The sequence below is a fragment of the Vombatus ursinus genome, unplaced genomic scaffold, assembly GCF_900497805.2.
Source record: "Vombatus ursinus unplaced genomic scaffold, bare-nosed wombat genome assembly UNPS02014781.1, whole genome shotgun sequence".
NCBI lineage: Eukaryota > Metazoa > Chordata > Mammalia > Diprotodontia > Vombatidae > Vombatus > Vombatus ursinus.
In genome coordinates, this window is record NW_020954559.1 from 24,728,767 (window position 1) to 24,745,958 (window position 17,192).

The window sequence follows — 17,192 nt, forward strand, 5'->3', positions numbered from 1 at the left end:
CATTTTATTTTGGGACTTTAGATAATTTCAAATCCATAAGAAGTGAACTTAAATCAGGTTTTTCTTTGAATTTTTACTTAAAATTCTAATCTTACTACAAAATAGGTACCTTTATTAAAAATAGGAAGTGATATTGCAGTTGTAGATATGATTATGCTTATTCAGGCTGAGTACAGTTTATTGTGAAAGAGTAGGAAAGAAAGTTAAGTTTTGTTCATGTTATTATCAATGTACCTCCCTGGGAAAAGGAATAGTGGTAAATTTATTAGGGACATACATGTACCAGATGACTGTATTGGACTCATCTGGCTTATTTATTTCTTATTCTTACTAGGCATTGAGGTTGTTGATAGAATCATCGGTTTAGAACTGAAAGTATCCTCAGAATGTCATCCAGGTCAACCCCTTCCTTCTTTTATACATGAAGAAACTGAAGCAAAGAGAGTAAAATGACCTGCCCAAGGACACCCAGGTAGTAAATACCAGAGCTAGAATTTGAACCTAGGGGCCTCTGATTTTGAGCCTGACTAGTGTGCATTTCATACTTAAAGGTTACCCTACATAACTAGAACCTTACCTGTTGTTGAGTGAGTCACCTAGAGCTCAAAGACTTGAAAAAATATTTTTGGATAACTGTACATGTTTATAACTAAATATGGATATTTTATGCCATATTTAGTGAATTGTCATTGTCTGTCTTGCATATGGGCTAATGGCTATTGACCCAGTGAAATATGATGTGAACAGTTATAAGGAGAAGTTATATTATTCATTTTATTATCAGTTGTAAAAAGAATATGATCATTATTCATTTTATTAATCAGAGTTGCAAAAACCAAAAATATGCCAACAAACAATTTTTCTCCCTAGTATATTGTTTGTATATGCAAAGCTTTCTTTGGCAGAGTTAAAGGAAGCATTTCTTAAAGGGACAACTGCAAATACAAAGGAAACTTGTCACCAGCCCTTGATTGTAAATCCCTAGAGAAAGATTGATACGAGTCCTTCATTCCTTACAGAAATTCGTTTTGTTTTGCTTTTCTTTAATGGAAAATCTGTATCTTCAAATAGTTTTATTCAAAGGATGTTAAGTAGGAAATGATACCAAATACTTCTGTTTGGTATCATACTTATTTCTTGACTTTATTATTGTAGTTTTTATTAACTATGCACTTTAAAATATAATTGTAATTTTTTTTATTTTAAAATATAATTGTGATTTGATATTGTAGGGACTCCTCTTGATCACTTTGTTGTAAAAAAAAAATTTTTTTTAAAGAAATTTAAAGCCTTAACCAACCTGCATGTTTTGTCAGCGTTATTTTGGCTGGAACAGAACAAAGACAGATGAATCTTTATTACCTGTACTAAAACAGCTGAATGCACATCAGGTAATGATTATAGTGGACTATTTGACTGCTTTATAACTATGAGTGGAAAGATCAAATTGGCCCTAAAGGACTGTATTAATTTTTGTTCTTCGTTATTTCATTGTCTACTTGAAGCAGTGTGATATAGTGGATAGAGTTGGACTTGGAGCCAGGAAGACTTTCCTGCTTCTGATACATCCTAAGTGATCTTGGACAAGTCACTTAATCTTTCAGTGCTTACTCTTTCAGTGTCAAAACTCAGGCCAACTAAATTAAAATGTAATTGGGAAATATATAACAAAACATATATAATGTTTATTTGTGGTTTTCTAAGTCAATTTGTGGTTTGGCAGGGATCCATTTCTATTTGAGTTTGACACTGGATGCTTTAGGCAACTCTCTAAGACTGTAAGTTGCAGAGAAGGTGGAGACCTGCTTTGATGTATTGAGAGTTTCCTCACCTGGGATTTCCGTGTATCAGTGAATTCACAGGTCTGGTCTCTATTATATATAGTTAAAAATTATGAATGCATTGTATAAGTACACATTGGAAAATCTGCAGTTGTTGACTTTCAGGGCTAACCTTACACAAAATTGGGAAGTAGATTACATTTTTCTGCTATCTCTTTTTCAAGGTCCCCTTTGTATTCATTCAGGGGAAATTGATTTGATAAATTAATGCATGTCATCATGTTAGTGACAGTGTATTGACCTAAACAGTTGCATTTATATTCATGATACCATAAGATTTCTAACTCAAATATATATATATACCTTTATGATAATATGGTTCAGTCCCCTGATTTTAAAGATGAACAAATTTAGGCCCAGAGAAACAGAAGCAGAGCAATTCATAATCTGTTTCCTGAGAAGAGGAAATTTGTGTGGAGCAGGAGGTCTTATCAACATTCCCTAACATTATTCCTTATAGATGTCTTATGAGTTTAACTTGACCTTCATGTCCTTAACAAGGAGGTATTTATCAGAAGGGCAGCTTTGTATCCTGAAACTTTGTAATTTGACTTTACTTAAAATCAAACCATAATTGTGGCTTGATTCATTTAGATGCTATTTTCTGTAATTCCCTCTTTTTTAAAAAAGTTATTTCTTTTTAACATTCATTTTTTAAAATTGTGAATTCCAAATTTTCTCTCTCTCACCCTTCCCCCATCCATTGAGAAGCAGTATTATTTCAATTGTACATGTACATGTAAAGTAATTGTACGTGTAAAGACATGCAAAACATTTCCATATTAGCCATGTTATAAGAAAAAACAAGAAAAATAAAGAGAGTGAAAAAATACACTACAAGTTTGCACTCACTTCATCACTTCTCTTTTTGGAGATTGATTGAATTTTTCATCATAGATCCTTTGGATTTGTCTTAGGTCATTGTTTTGATCAGAGTAGCTGTCTTTCACAGTTGATCATTGTTAACAGTATTACCATTACTATGTAAAATGTTCTGTTTCTGCTTACTTCACTTTGAGTCATTTCATATAAGTCTTCTCAGATTTTTCTGAGACCATCCAGTTTGTCATTTCTTATAAAACAATAGTTTTCCATTACAATCATATGCCACAACTTGTTCAGCCATTCCCCAATTTATGTACATCCTTTCAATTTCCAGTACTTTGCCACCACAAAAATAGGTTCTATAAATAATTATGTACATATAGGTCCTTTTCTCTTTTCTTTGATCTTTTTGGAATATGGATTTAGTAGTAGTATTGCTGTGTCAAAGTTTTATGGCATAGTTTTATAGCTTTTTGAATATAGTTCAAAATTGCTCTCCAGAATGGTTAGACCATTTCACAACTCTCCCAACAGTACAGTAGTGTTCCAATTTTCCACATCCCTGCCAGCATTTATCATTTTCGTTTTCTGTCACGTTAGCCAATCTGATGTGTGAAATGGTACCTCAGAATTGTTTTAATTTGCCTTTCTTTAATCAGTAGTGATTTAGAGCATTTTTTTCATGTGACTATAGATAGTTTGATTTCTTTTTCTGAAAACTGGTTGTTCATATCCTTGACCATTTATCAGTTAGGGAATGAGTCATATTCTTATAAATTTGACTCAGTTCTCTATATATTTGAGAAGAGGACTTAATCAGAGAAATTTGGTGCCAATTTTCTTTCCTTCATTTTCCTGCTTTCCTCCTAATCTTAGTTGCATTGGTTTTGTTTGTGCAAAACCTTTTTAATTTAATGTAATCAACATAAAAATCATTTTACTTCCTGTGATACTCTCTTTCTTTTTTTGGTCATAAACTCTTCCCTTATTCATAGATCTGATAGATAATTTTTTTTCCCCTACTCACTTTATTTACTTAGGATGGCACCCTTTATTTTGAAATCATTTACCCATTTTGACCTTATTTTGGTATATGGTATGAGATGTTGGCCTATGCCAAGTTTCTGCCAAACTGTTTTCTAGTTTTCCTAGCAATTCTTGTCAAATGGTGAGTTCTTAACCCAAAGTTCAAAACCCAAAATCTTTGGGTTTATCAAATACTAGGTTACTATGGTCATTTACTCCTGTGTATTGTATACCTAATCTGTTTCACTGATCCACCAATTTATTTCTTTGCCAGTACCAAATTGGTTTGATGATTACTGTTTTGTAATATAGTTTGAAATTTGGTACTGCTAGGCCACCTTCCTTCATTTTCTTCCATTGTATTCCCTTGATATTTTTGACCTTTTGTTCTTCCAGAGGAATTTTATTATTATTATTTTTTTTCTAACTTTCTAAAATGATTCTTTGGGGCCAACTAGGTGGCACAGTGGACAGAGCACCGACCCTGAAGTCGGGAGGACCTAAGTTCAAATCAAGCTTCAGACCAAACACTTGACATTTACTAGCTGTGTGACCCTGGGCAAGTCACTTAACCCCAATTGCCTTTAAAAAAAATAAAGAACTACAGCATTAAAAAAATAAAATAAAATAAAATGATTCTTTGGTAGTTTGATTGGCATGGCACTGAATAAGTAAATTAGTTTAGGCACAATTATTTATTTTTATTATATTGACTCCGTCTAGCTATGAGTAATGAACATTTTTTTCAGTTGTTTTAGATCTGTCTTTATTTGTGTTAAAAGTGTTTTGTAAATGTGTTGTTATAGTCCCTGAGTTTGTCTTGGCAAGTAAGCTCCCAAGTATTTTATAATGTCTGCAGCTATTTTTAATGTATTTTTCTCTATTTCTTGCTGTTGGACTTTGCTGGTATTATATAGAGATGCTGATGATTTATGTGTGTATATTTTATATCCTGCAACTTTGCTAAAGTTGTTAATTATTTCAGCTGTTTTTTTAGTTGATTATCTAGGGTTCTCTAAGTAAACTATCATACCTTCTGTGAAGATGGATAGTTTGCTTCCTCATTGCCAATTTTTCTTTCTTTAGTTTCTTTTTCTTGTTGGTGCAAGAGCTAGCATTTCTAATATAATATTGAATAATAATGGTAATAATGAACATCCTTGCTTTATCTGTGATCTTATTGGGAGGACTTTTAGCTTATTATTCCCATTTCAGATAATACTTGCTCTTGGTTTTAGATAAATAGTACTATTTGTCATTTTAAGAAACACTCCATTCATTCCTATGCTTTCTAGCGTTTTTAATTGGAATAAATGTTGTTTATTGTCAAAAACTTTTTCTATATCTATTGATATAATCAAATGATCCTGATTGTTTTTGTTATTGGTGTGTTCAGTTGTAGTTTTCCTAATTTTTAACCAACCCTGCATTCCTGGTGTAATCCCACCTCGCCATGATGTAATCTAATCCTAGAGAATGAGTGGGTCAAAGAACAAACCACAGGAACAATCAATAGTTGTATTAAAAAGAATGACAACAATGAGATAATTTGTATAATAACATATATATACATATTATACATATATTATAATAATAATAATGATATAATTTGTATATTTTGCTGTAATCTCCTTGCTAGTATTTTATTTAAAATTTTTGCATCAATATTCATTAGGGAAATTGGCCTGTGTTTTTGCTCTCTCTGGTTTACGTATCAAAATTATAGTTGTGTCATAAAAGGAATTTGTTTTTGTTTTTTGTTTTTTTGTTTTTTTTGTGAGGCAATCAGGGTTAAGTGACTTGCCCAAGGTCACACAGCTAGTACGTGTCAAGTGTTTGGTCTGAGGCCGGATTTGAACTCAGGTCCTCCTGACTTCAGGGCCAGTGTTCTATCCACTGTGCCACCCAGCTGCCCCCATAAAAGGAATTTGGTAGGACTCCTTCTTTGCCTATTTTTTCCACAAAGTTTATATAATATTGGGATTGCTTGTTCCTTAAATGTTTGGTAGAATTCTCTTGTGAATCCATCTGGTCCAAGGTTTTTTTTCTCAGGGAGCTCATTTATGGCTTGTTCAATTCCTTAAAATAGGGTTATTTAAGTATTGTATTTCCTCTTCTACTTAGCTGGGCAATTTATATTATTGTAAATATTCATCTATTTCACTTAGATTGTTAAATTTCTTGCCATGTAATTGGGCAAAATAGCTCCCAATAATTGCTTTAATCTCATCTTCATTGGTGGTCTATTCACCCTTTCGTTTTTGATACTCATAATTTGGTAGTTTTCTTTTTAAAAATGAAATTAATCAATGATTTATCAGTTTTTTTACATGAAACCAGCTCATAGTTTTATTTATTACTTCAATGGCTTTTTTTTTCAATTTTATTAATCTCTTCTTTGATTTTTAGACTTTCCATTTTAGTGTTTGAGGATTTTTAATTTGTTCTTTTTTTAGTTTTTTTTATTTGTGTGCCCCATTTATTGATCTGCTCTTTCTCTATTTTACTGATACAAGTTAAGAGATAGAAATTTTCCCCTAAGTACTGTTTTGGCTGAATCCTACAAATTTTGGTATGCTGTCTCGTTGTCATTCTTTTTAATGCAATTATTGATTGTTCCTGTGATTTGTTCTTTGACCCACTCATTCTCTAGGATTAGATTATTTAGTTTCCAGTGAATTTATTATCACATTATGCTTTGAAAAGGGCACATTTAATATTTCTGCTGTTCTGCTTTTGTTTGTGAAGTTTTTATATCCCAAGATGTGGTTATTTTTTGTGAAGGTACATGAAAAGCTAAGACAAAGGTTTATACCTTTCTATTCTCATTTAGTTTTCTCCAGAGTTTTATTATATGTAAGTTTTCTAAAATTCTGTTCGTCTCCTTAACTTCTTTTAAAATTTCTTTTGTGATTTACATTTCTTGAGCTTTTAGAGGGGAAAATGAGGTCTTCCACTACTATAGTTTTAGTCTCTTATTTCGTCCTGTATCTCATTTAACTTTTCTGTTAAGAATTTGGATGTTATGATGCCATTTGATGCACAAATATTGATACCTATGCTATGCTATCAACACGTATGCTGAAGCTCTGCCATTTGGTTAATGTATCATTGTCTGTGGTACGTTTTAGCAAGATGTCGTTTCCCTGCTTAACTTTTTCAATTAGATCTATTTTTACTTTTGTTTTGTCTGAGATCACGATCGCTATTCCTGCCTTTTTTACTTCAGCTGAAGCATAATAGATTCTGCTCCAGCCCCTAATTTTAAGTCTCTGTGTGTCTTTCTGTTTCAGGTGTGTTTCTTGTAAACAACATATTTTTTGGATTTTGGTTTCTAATCCATTCTTCTTTTGCTTCTGTTTTATGGGGGACTTCATCGCATTTACATTTACAGTTATTATTACTAACTGTGACATTTCCTCCATCCTATTTTCTTTTGTTTATTTCTGTCTCTCTGTTTTTGTCTTTTTCCCTCCTCAAAAGTCTATTTTGCTTCTAACCACTGCCTCCTTTAATCTCTTTTATCCCTCCTCCTCCCCCTTTTTCTTATTCCCTTCCCCTCCTACTTCTCTGTTGGTTAAGATAGATTTCTATACTCAACTGAGTGTGTGTGTATATATATTCCATCTTTGAACCAATTCAGATGACAGTGAGGTTCAAGCATTGTCTCCTTAACCACCCATTTTCCTTGCATGTTTTTGTTTTGTGAGATAATTTCCACCACTTCTCCCTTTCCTCATCTCCCAATGTAACCTTCTTTTTTGCCCATCTACTCTTTTTTTTTTTTTTTAAAGATTATCTCATTGTAATCAACTCACTTCTGTGACTTCTGTCTATGTAGAGGCCTTCTGACTGCCCTAATGATGATAAAGTTCTTAGGTGTTACATGATTATCTTCCGATATAGGAATGTAAACGGTTGGACCTTATTGAGTCACTTTATAATTTCTCTTTAATGTTTACCTTTTTATGCTTGAATCTTGTATTTGAAGACCACATTTTTATTCATCTCTAGTCTTTTCATCAGGAATGGTTGATGGCCTTCTGTTTCATTAAATATCCATGTTCCCTCTGAAGGATAATATTCAGCTTTGCTGGATAGGTTATTCTTGATTGTAGTCTTAGCTCCTTTGTCTTTGGGTCATATTCCAAGCCCTCCACTCATTTAATGTGGTAGCTGCTAAATTTTTTGTGAACCTGACTGTGGCTCTGTGACTCTGAATGGTGGTGTGTTGTGGTATTTGAATTTCTGGCTGCTGTGAAGTATTTTCTCTTAGACCTGGGAGCTCAGGAATTCCTACAAGTTTTTGTTTTGGGATCTCATTCAGGAGATAACGGGTGGATTCTTTCATTTTCTATTTTACTCTCTGGTTCTAGGATATATAATTTCTTGAAATATTACATCTAGACTCTTTCTTTGATCATGGCATTCAGGTAGTCCAGTAATTCTGTTTGCCAGGTCGTTTGCTTTTCTGATGAGATGTTTCACATTTTTTTCTATTTTTTTTTCCCATTCTTGTGTCTTTGTTTTATTGAGTCTTGATGTCTCATGGAGTCACTAACTTCCACTTGCCCAGTTTTGATTTTGAGGAATTATTTTCTTCTTTCCATTTGGCCAATTCTGCTTTTTAAGGAGTTCTTTTTTCAGTGGAGTATTGTACTTCTTTTACAATTTGGCCAATTTTTTAGGTGTTATTTTTAGTATTTTTTATGCCTCTTTTAACAAGCTGTTAATTGTCTTTTTATCATTTTCTTGTGTTGCTCTCATTTCTTTTCCCAATTTTTCCTCTATCACTGTCATTTTATTTTCAAAGTCATTTTTTAGCTCATCCATGAATTCTTGTTCAGCTTGTGTCTAATTCACATTTTTTTTTTCCCTTTGAGGCTTTACTTGTAGATGTTTTGACATCATTGTCTTCTTCTGAGTCGCCATAGTAGTTTTTTATGGTCAATTTCTTTTTTGTTGTTGTTATTGCTTCCTGGTTTTTTTTTTCCCAGCCTATTTCCTTTTTTTTTTTTGGTTTTTTGTTTTTTGTGTTTGTTTTTTCAGTTGGGCAGTGGGGGTTAAGTGACTTGCCCAGGGTTACACAGCTAGTTAAGTGTTATGTGTCTGAGGCTGGATTTGAACTCGGGTCCTCCTGAATCAAGGGCTGGTGCTCTATCCACTGTGCCACCTAGCTGCCCCCATTTCCAGCTTATTTCCTGACTTTGTGCTTTATGCAGTGGGGGAGCAGGCACTTTCCCAAGTTTCAGGCTTTTTCAAGCTTCTGGTTTTAGAGCTAATTCTGGGGGTTTTAGAAGTTCTCTTCGGTGCTTCCGAGATGAGATGATCTGGGGAGAGGCATGGTCACTGCTCTTCTGGTCTGCACTCTGGTCCTTTCCCAGGAAGGGCCCTTGATTCTTTGTGACAAAAAGCTCTTCTCTCCTCCCTGGAACTGTGACCCAGAACTGCATATGGGCAATGAAGTTGCCAAATAGACTCAGTCCTGTGCCCAGAGTCAGCTCAGGGTCCCCTGTAATCTCTTTCTTACCCATTGTCCGATGTCCTTACTGTCTTTGGTTTGAGAGCTCCTGAAGCTGCTGCTGCTGTTGTCACTGCATCCAAGACCCACAGCTGGTGTGGTCATCACTCTGAGCCAGCCTGTCCTCAGGTGTCACAGATCCCTCCTGACAACCTCCTAAGTTGTCTTAGACTGGAAAAATGTCTCACCCTGACCTTTTGTTGGTTCTCCCAATCTGGACTTTGATTTAAGGTGTTATTTTACAGTTGTTTTGAGAGGAGTGTTGGGAGAGCTTGGCTGTAGTGCTTCCTCTACTCTGCCATCTTGACTCTGCCTTGTATCATGTTATTTTCAAGAGGAGATTACTGTTATTACATAAATTTCACAAGAAGATTATTAGATGACTGGGTAGGTAGTAATAATATTATCTAATGCTTCCCTAATTCTTGCTAAATTTGGGGACGATTTTTGTTGTTGTTTTATTTTTTTTTTGAGACTGTTTCTCCCTACCTCACCCAGGCTGGAAGTTCAGCAGCCACTCAGGGGCCAGATCCTATCACCAATCAGCACAGGAGCTTTGACCTGCTTTGTTTCTTATTTAGGCAGGTTCTCCCTTCCTTAGGCAGCCTGGGGGCCTTCTATTCTCAGGGAGTTACTTAATTGGTACTGACATAATGCAGATATACTATTGGCTTAATCTACTGAAGTACTGAAATCCCTAGCTCAAGCAATCCAGTGGCTTCAGTCTCCCTGGTAGCAAGGATTTCAGGTATATGTTACCATGTCCGGTGACAACATTTATTTTTTTAAAGGCAGTAATCAAGAGAATTCACAGAGAAACAATGTAACCAATATAAATTGTTCCCAAAGGATGTTTAGCTTTTTTTTTTTTTAGAAGAGGACTACTATGGTTCTAGAAAATGTGTTTCTTGAGGAATGTTTAAGATGGCATCCAAAGAAAGTGAATAGGAATACATCTGGTAGATGATGTGTGTATAAACAAAGGTCTTAATTAGCAGAGTCAGTGCAGGTGCTGTCAGTAAAACCTAGAAAGTAAGAGGTTGTTTTTTTTCTTTCCTTTTTTTTGTGGAAAATCAGGAAGACCTAGAAAACAAGATCTACTTTAGATAATCTACCTATGATAGAATTGACTTCATTTGAAAGGCAACAAATTATTATTTTCTGAAATAGTAATCAGGTGTCATTCACTAGTATTCACGTTATTCTTCTTTGGAGTGGATAGTGATAAACTTTACCTCCTTTTCTGATTTGTTTTTGTTTCTTCTTTTGTAGACACAGCTCCACATTGATTCTTTCTTTAGGCTGATACAACATGAGAAACAACATGTTAAAGGAATTAAGAGTCAGAGACTCAACAGAGCTGTGACATGTATGCTCAGGAAAGAAAAGGAAGAAGAAGCTGGTGAAATAGAAGCAGCTACTGCTGCCATGGAGAGAGAATTTAAATCATTTGAAAAAACAGAGGACAAAAATGGGAAGAAAAACATAGAAAATAAATTGGAAAAACCTCAAAATTTAAAAAGAAAAGTGCTTTCCAGTGCCAATCAGGAGAATAAATGTGGTGGAGGTGGCTTTGTTGGGGAAGCCTATTTCTCAGAATCATTTGAAGTATCTTTAGGAGAAGATTCTGAAAGTACATCTTCAAACAAGGTCAAGAGGGGAAAACCTGCCAAGCAGTCAAATACTGTCTCTTCAGGTTTTCAGGAGATAACACAACATAATCCTGAGAAGAATGAAGAAGGGACTAGCAGCTCCAGTGATGAAGATGGAAAAGGGACACAAATTGTTATGGTGACTGCTAGATCTGTGTTTGAGAAGAAAAAAAAAGGGAGACAAAGAAATGTGAGGGGCAAGAAAAGGAAAACATAACTTACCTATCTTACTGTTTGTAGCTGTGAAAACCACACTGGGGATAGATAAGGGGCTGGTCTCAGGTTCAGGATGACCTGCCTGGATTCCAGTCCTGTCTCTGGTACATATTGACTGTGTGACTCTAGGCAAGTCATTGAACTTCTTGGAGTCCCAGGCAACTATTGAACACGCAGTTTTAGAATAATTGCTGGTCTGCGTTGGTAGAAGAATCTTCTTTACCAAAAGCTACTTGTAATGCTCATGAAATCACAGGTCTGGATCTAGTTAGGTATATCTGTATTTATGAAGAGAGAAATCAGGTATAATAAAATTTTCTAATGAATTTGTTACAGAGAGAAAATAAAATCCAACAAACCCTAATTTGTGTTTGAATATTTTGTTTTTCTATTTTTAATCTAGATCTTAAAATCATCCATGGTTTTGTTACATGCCATTTATATCCCATTCTGTTTGTCCCAATGGAAATGTGGCATTTTTTTGTATTACTGAATTGTTTTCTCCCTGACATTGTTATTCCATGTTTGCATTCATCTGAACATTCTCAGATGTCCTTGCTACCACACATGAAATGTGTTCACCTTAGCCTGGATTCACATTCTGTGATTCTTGGATGGTAGAAAAGGGACCTCCCTTAACAGTTGTATGAAAAATAGGATGCTTTTTCCCTCTTGTCTCAAGGTTCATTTAGAAGGAGAGAAGAAAGCCCACTACTAGAGAGTATTTCGGAACTGTCTTTTGGTTGCATTAAGTATTTTAGAAAGTCTTTATGCATATTATATCATACTACTCACATGAATGTTCCACCAGAATGATTTGTTTTTTAGTGCTGTAGTGGTGGCTTACATCAAGACAGTGCTTTAATTCTCAGAGTGTTTTATACATATTATTTCATTTGATCCTTATAACAACTCTTTGAGATTTGGGTTATTATCCCCATTTTATACATGAGGAAACTGAGGCTTAAAGAAACCTATGATTACACACCTTGTAAATGTCTGAAGTAGGAGTCTAATCTAGTTGTGCACTACTAAGTCCAGCACTGTTTTCACTATAACGCACAGTTTTGATAGCTTTTTTAAGTGGGGTGTATGGCTGAGGGTTATAACTTATTAGTGATTATGGTTATATCATTTAACATCTTATCAACGACTTTGGCAAATAATGCAAATTTTCAGATTTTATTAGCTGGGAGGAATAGCTAATATGTTGGGTCATAAAATCAGGATAAAAAAAATTTGAAGAGGCCAGTATGCAAAGTCAAAATTAGGATTAAATTTAGTAGTGACAAATGCAAAGTCCTGAAATTTGATTCAAAAAATCAACTATAGAAGCATAGATTGGTGGCATACTACATGTGAAAATAAGGGGTTTTAGTTTAATTCAAGCTAAAGATAAAATATTTACATATTTTGTGTATCTGCCTCATTGGGTTACCCTCCATGTGTTTTTTTCATTGTTCTCTTACTCTTGGTGCCTTCCAACACCATCCCCCGATGCCTGGAATGGACTCACACTAATCCCCCTCTCCATTGAAGAAGTTTCTGGTCCTGACTTGGGGCCTACCTCTTTTATGAAACTTACCCTAACCCTAACACTCCCATTGAATGCAGTCTGTTGCTTAAATTTATCAGCACTTTGCCCAGGCCTCCCTTTTATAATTGTATACACATCTTTATCTTCCACCATTTGCCTCTACTTCTATTCTCATGTTGCTGAACAAAGCTGGAAAAAGTCAAAATCATGTTGACTGAGTCCAATATAAATTTATATAACATAATCTTAACTGCAGCTAGCACTGAAGTAAAGCAGTACTCTTATAGCTAGGTGGTGCAGTGGATAGAGTACAGGGCCTGGGTTAGGAAAATCTACCAGCTCTGCGACTCTGAGAAATCACTTAGCTTCTGTTCCAGTTTCCTCATCTATAAATGGGAATAATAATATCACCTGCCTCCTAGGTTGTGAGGATCAAATAAAACAGTTGTGAAGCGCTTAGAATGCTTGGAACATGCTATATATTCCATATATAAATGTTAGCTATTATTATTAATTGAGCAACTTCCCTTCTTGCTATGGGGACTACTCCAAACCTTTTCGTTCCTTCCCAAACCTCTTATCCCTACCCTTTTAGCTGAGGATCTTGCCTCACACTTTACTGAAAAACACTGAGGACATTCACTGAGAGCTGCTCCCTTTCCTGATTTCACATCACTTAGATATCTTCCTTCACCATCTGCTTTACCCCCTATCTCATATGAAGATGTGCCCCTTCTCTTAAGCAAGGCAAGGCCTTCGACATGTACCCTTAATCCCATTTCTTCCCATCTTTTCTAGCAGATTGTCCTCTCTTAAATCTCCATTGTCTCTAATTTTTAATCTTTCCCTATCTGCTGCCTATGAACATACCCATATCTCTCCCAGACTTAAAAATACTTCAATTTATTTTGTTATTCCCACTCCCTAGCTACCATCTTTTATTTCTCTACTTGCTGAACTTAAGAAAACTACAGCATGTCTTCACTTCTTTCACTTGCTTGTAAACCCTCTGCTTCTGATAGAATTATTCAACTAAAAATGCTTTCCCCAAAGTTACCAATAATTTGTTAATCGCCAAATCTTAATGGCTTTTTTTCAACCTTCATCCTTTTTGAACTCTTTGCAGCGCATGACATTGTCAATCATTTTCACGCTTTGGATTCTCTCTCCTCTCTAGGTTTTCTTGACATTGCTGACTTCTGGTTCTATTCCTACCCATCTGACTATTTGTCTCTTTTGCCGGATGGATTGTGTTATATCCATTAATGATAGTATTCCTCAAGGGTCTAACTCAGATCTTCTCCCTCTATACTATCTCAGTGATCTCAGCTCCAGTAAGCGCAAGTATCATCTTTATACAGATGATTTACATCTAGCCCTAATCTCTCCTGAGCTCCAATCTCACCTCATCAATTGCCTTTTGGACATCGTGAACTAAATTTTCTTTAGGTATTCTCTTTCCTTTCAAATGTACTTTGGAGGGTACCACCATTCCCCAATCACTCAGGCTCGCTATCTCATTGTCATCCTTGATTCTTCACTTTAATTTACTCCATATATCCAATATGTTAAGTCTTTTCATTTCTATCTTTACAACATCTCTTGTATACATCCTCTTCTCTATACAGAACCACCATCTTCTGAGGACTTCATCGTCTCTCCCCTGGACAATTGCAACAGACTTCTGTTTGGTCTCCCTGCCTCAAGTCTCTCCTCACTCCAATCCACTCTCTATTCAGCTGCCAAAGTGATTTTCCTAAGGTACACCTTTGGCCATGCACTCCTTTCCCCTTAAACTTCATTGTCGATTACCTCCAAGAGCAAACTTGACCTTTAAAGCCATTCACAGACTGGCTCCTCCTTACCATCCCAATCTTCTTACACTGTACTTCCTTCTAGATATTCTATGATTCCAACACACTAACCTATCTTCTGTACCTCGCTTAAGATACTCCATTTCCTGATTCCATGTCTTTTCACTAGATGTGCCCCATGCCTGTAGATCCTCATTTTGGCCACTTGGCTTCCCTGGCTTCCTGTGAGATTCAGATCAAATCTCATGTTCTGCAAAAGGCTTTTCTCAGTTTCTTCAACTCCCACTACTAGAACCTTCCTTCTGATATTACCTTCTATTTATACTGTCTGTCTCTCATCTGTCCATCCGTCTATCCATCTGTCTGTCTATCTATCTATCTAATATCTCTGTAGTTATATATAATTATTAGCGTGTTGTCTCCATTAATGATGTGAGCTCTTTGAGGGTAGGAACTGTGTTTTTTGCCTTTTTTTATATATCCCCAGGGATTAGCACAGTACCTGGCAAATAGGAAACAAGAAATACTGAGTATATAAATGACTGACTTAACTGAGTCTTCAATTAGCTTCTAGGGACCACTGTCATTTGAGAGATGTTTTAACAGTATCACTTTCATGGCAAACCTGTTAGGTCTTCTCAAAGTAGCGAATATGCAGCAACACGGCTATTTGAATCTAGAATCTAGAACTACTCTAAACACTGTGAAAACTAAGGGGAGTTATTAACCATATTAAGCTTAATACATCTCTTCCTATCTTCTGAAGTACCCTGTAGATTTCTACTCCTAAACCCTCTATAAGTAGCATTATTATTTTCTTTCTCCACAAATAATCACAGACTTTACCTATCTTTAATAAATTCTACCACAGAGAAAGCCTTTGTTTAATTCTGATGCCTGTAGATAATACTATAATTCCTTCTGTCAAATTTCTTAAGTAAGAAATTTATCAGCCAGAGAGTGTATTATGCAATTTGGTCACCAGATGACACTACTATCAAAGAAGTAGCAAATGGGGTTCTTGCCTGCGCTCACACAGGCTGTTTCCCAAATAGCTGCATTATCACCACTGCTCACTAGAGAGCGCTCGCCTTCAAGCTTTGAAGATTGCTCTAAGAGGCCACAGGAGTCCTGTGCTCTACTGGCTTGATTCAAAATTTAACATGGGAGAAAGAAATCGAGTATTTGAGGTGTGACAATTGTGAAAATCTTGACAGGGCTCTCTCAGAGGCACCTCCCCCACATCTGTGAAACCAGTTCTTGACTAACAACCTGATTCATAGACTCAGATAGTCAACTTTTTTTGTGACCACATAATTCATTAACATCCCCTAGAGTGAATAGTGGTAAAAAGAACTGTCATACAGAAGAACTATAAAGAAACTGCTTCACTGCATTGCCCTACCCTGTAGTGTGCTGGCAAATATTTAACCACCCACTCTCTAGAAAAAAAAATTCATGATACACTTTTAAGATTAATCTGCATTATTAACATTTCCCCATCACTTTCTTAAATCTAGAAACAATACAATAAATCAACAAAACAATAAATCAAGCCCTGATTTGTAACATTTTTTGAATTCGGAGGTGCAAATGCTCATACTGAAAATTTAACATTTGGCTTTCTAGAGCTAGCTTCTTCTTTAACGTTACTTTCACTGATAAATTCATACCAGTTTCTGATGTTGAGCCATTTTACAGTGCCAAAGACTTAGGTGACAAGATTTCTGTGTATTCAGTAGATGTGACTATAGCACCTGCCAAGAGCTGTCAGGTTTCATCTCACAGGGGATGCTTCCCAGGATTTTGGCTATGAGCACTGGGCTAGAAGCATTGCCGTTCCCAGGCTGTTGGGTTCAAGGTCCTGGGCTTTCTCCATCAGGCTCTGAGTGGAGATGGTGTTCAATGTGGTGGTTGTGGTGGTACCCTGACCTGCCTGGTGCATGCTGCCTACCTTCTGTCTCTCCCAGCATGTCTTGCTGCTTCATTTAGGCTATGCCTATGGGATAGTAGTTGGTGGCAATTGGTGAGGAAGTCTGATCTTTCTTTACAGGAATTACATCCATGGATGAGGGCTTGTGGGGTCTGTTCTGGAAGCAATACTGGTAATCTAGGGGGTGCTATTATTCCCAGGGCTCCTGTGTTTGTCAAATGGCTCCCCATTGCCTATCACACACATATGCACATATACACCTATAATATAGATGCATATATTATGTAGACAACTAGGTGGTACAGTGGATCAAGTGCCAGGCCTGGAGTCAGGAAGAACTCATCTTCCTGAGATCAGGTTGTTGTTTGTCATGGCCTTGAAGAGGACCATGACATCAGGAAGGTGATGCCATGACTTGCAAGTGAATTGGATTTAAGTGATAGAGGGCTGTGCAAAGTCACCAGCCTTTCTTTCTCCTCTGGAGCTATCTGGGTCCAGTGGCAAGCTATAAATCAAGGAACTGGTAGTGGTCCCCCTCCTAGGTTCAAATCAGGCCTCAGGCACTTACTGCTCTGTGACTCTGGGAAAGTCACTTAACCCTGTTTGCCTCAGTTTCCTCATCTGTAAAAGGAACTGGAGAAAGAAATGGCAAATCTCTCCAGCATCTTTGCCAAAAAAGCCCCAAATAGCAGTTATGAAGAGTTTGACATGACTGAAACAACTGAACAACAACAAATATATTATGTGTATTACACGTACATTTATGTATCTGGTGCCACCATGTTTGACATATAGAAGTATGAACTGTGAAAAGAACAATGGTTTTG

General features: G+C 36.0%; 1 protein-coding gene across 1 annotated transcript in view; it reads left to right on the forward strand.

Moving 5' to 3' along the window:
- Positions 1-11,437, forward strand: part of LOC114046196 (DNA repair protein complementing XP-G cells-like) — a 31,877-nt gene extending 20,440 nt beyond the window's left edge. The window contains exons 14-15 of the mRNA XM_027866441.1: positions 1,307-1,391; positions 10,486-11,437. Of these exons, the coding sequence (XP_027722242.1) occupies positions 1,307-1,391; positions 10,486-11,082 (682 nt within the window). The 3' untranslated portion in view covers positions 11,083-11,437. The remainder of the gene's footprint in view (positions 1-1,306; positions 1,392-10,485) is intronic.
- Positions 11,438-17,192: the final 5,755 nt, after the last annotated feature.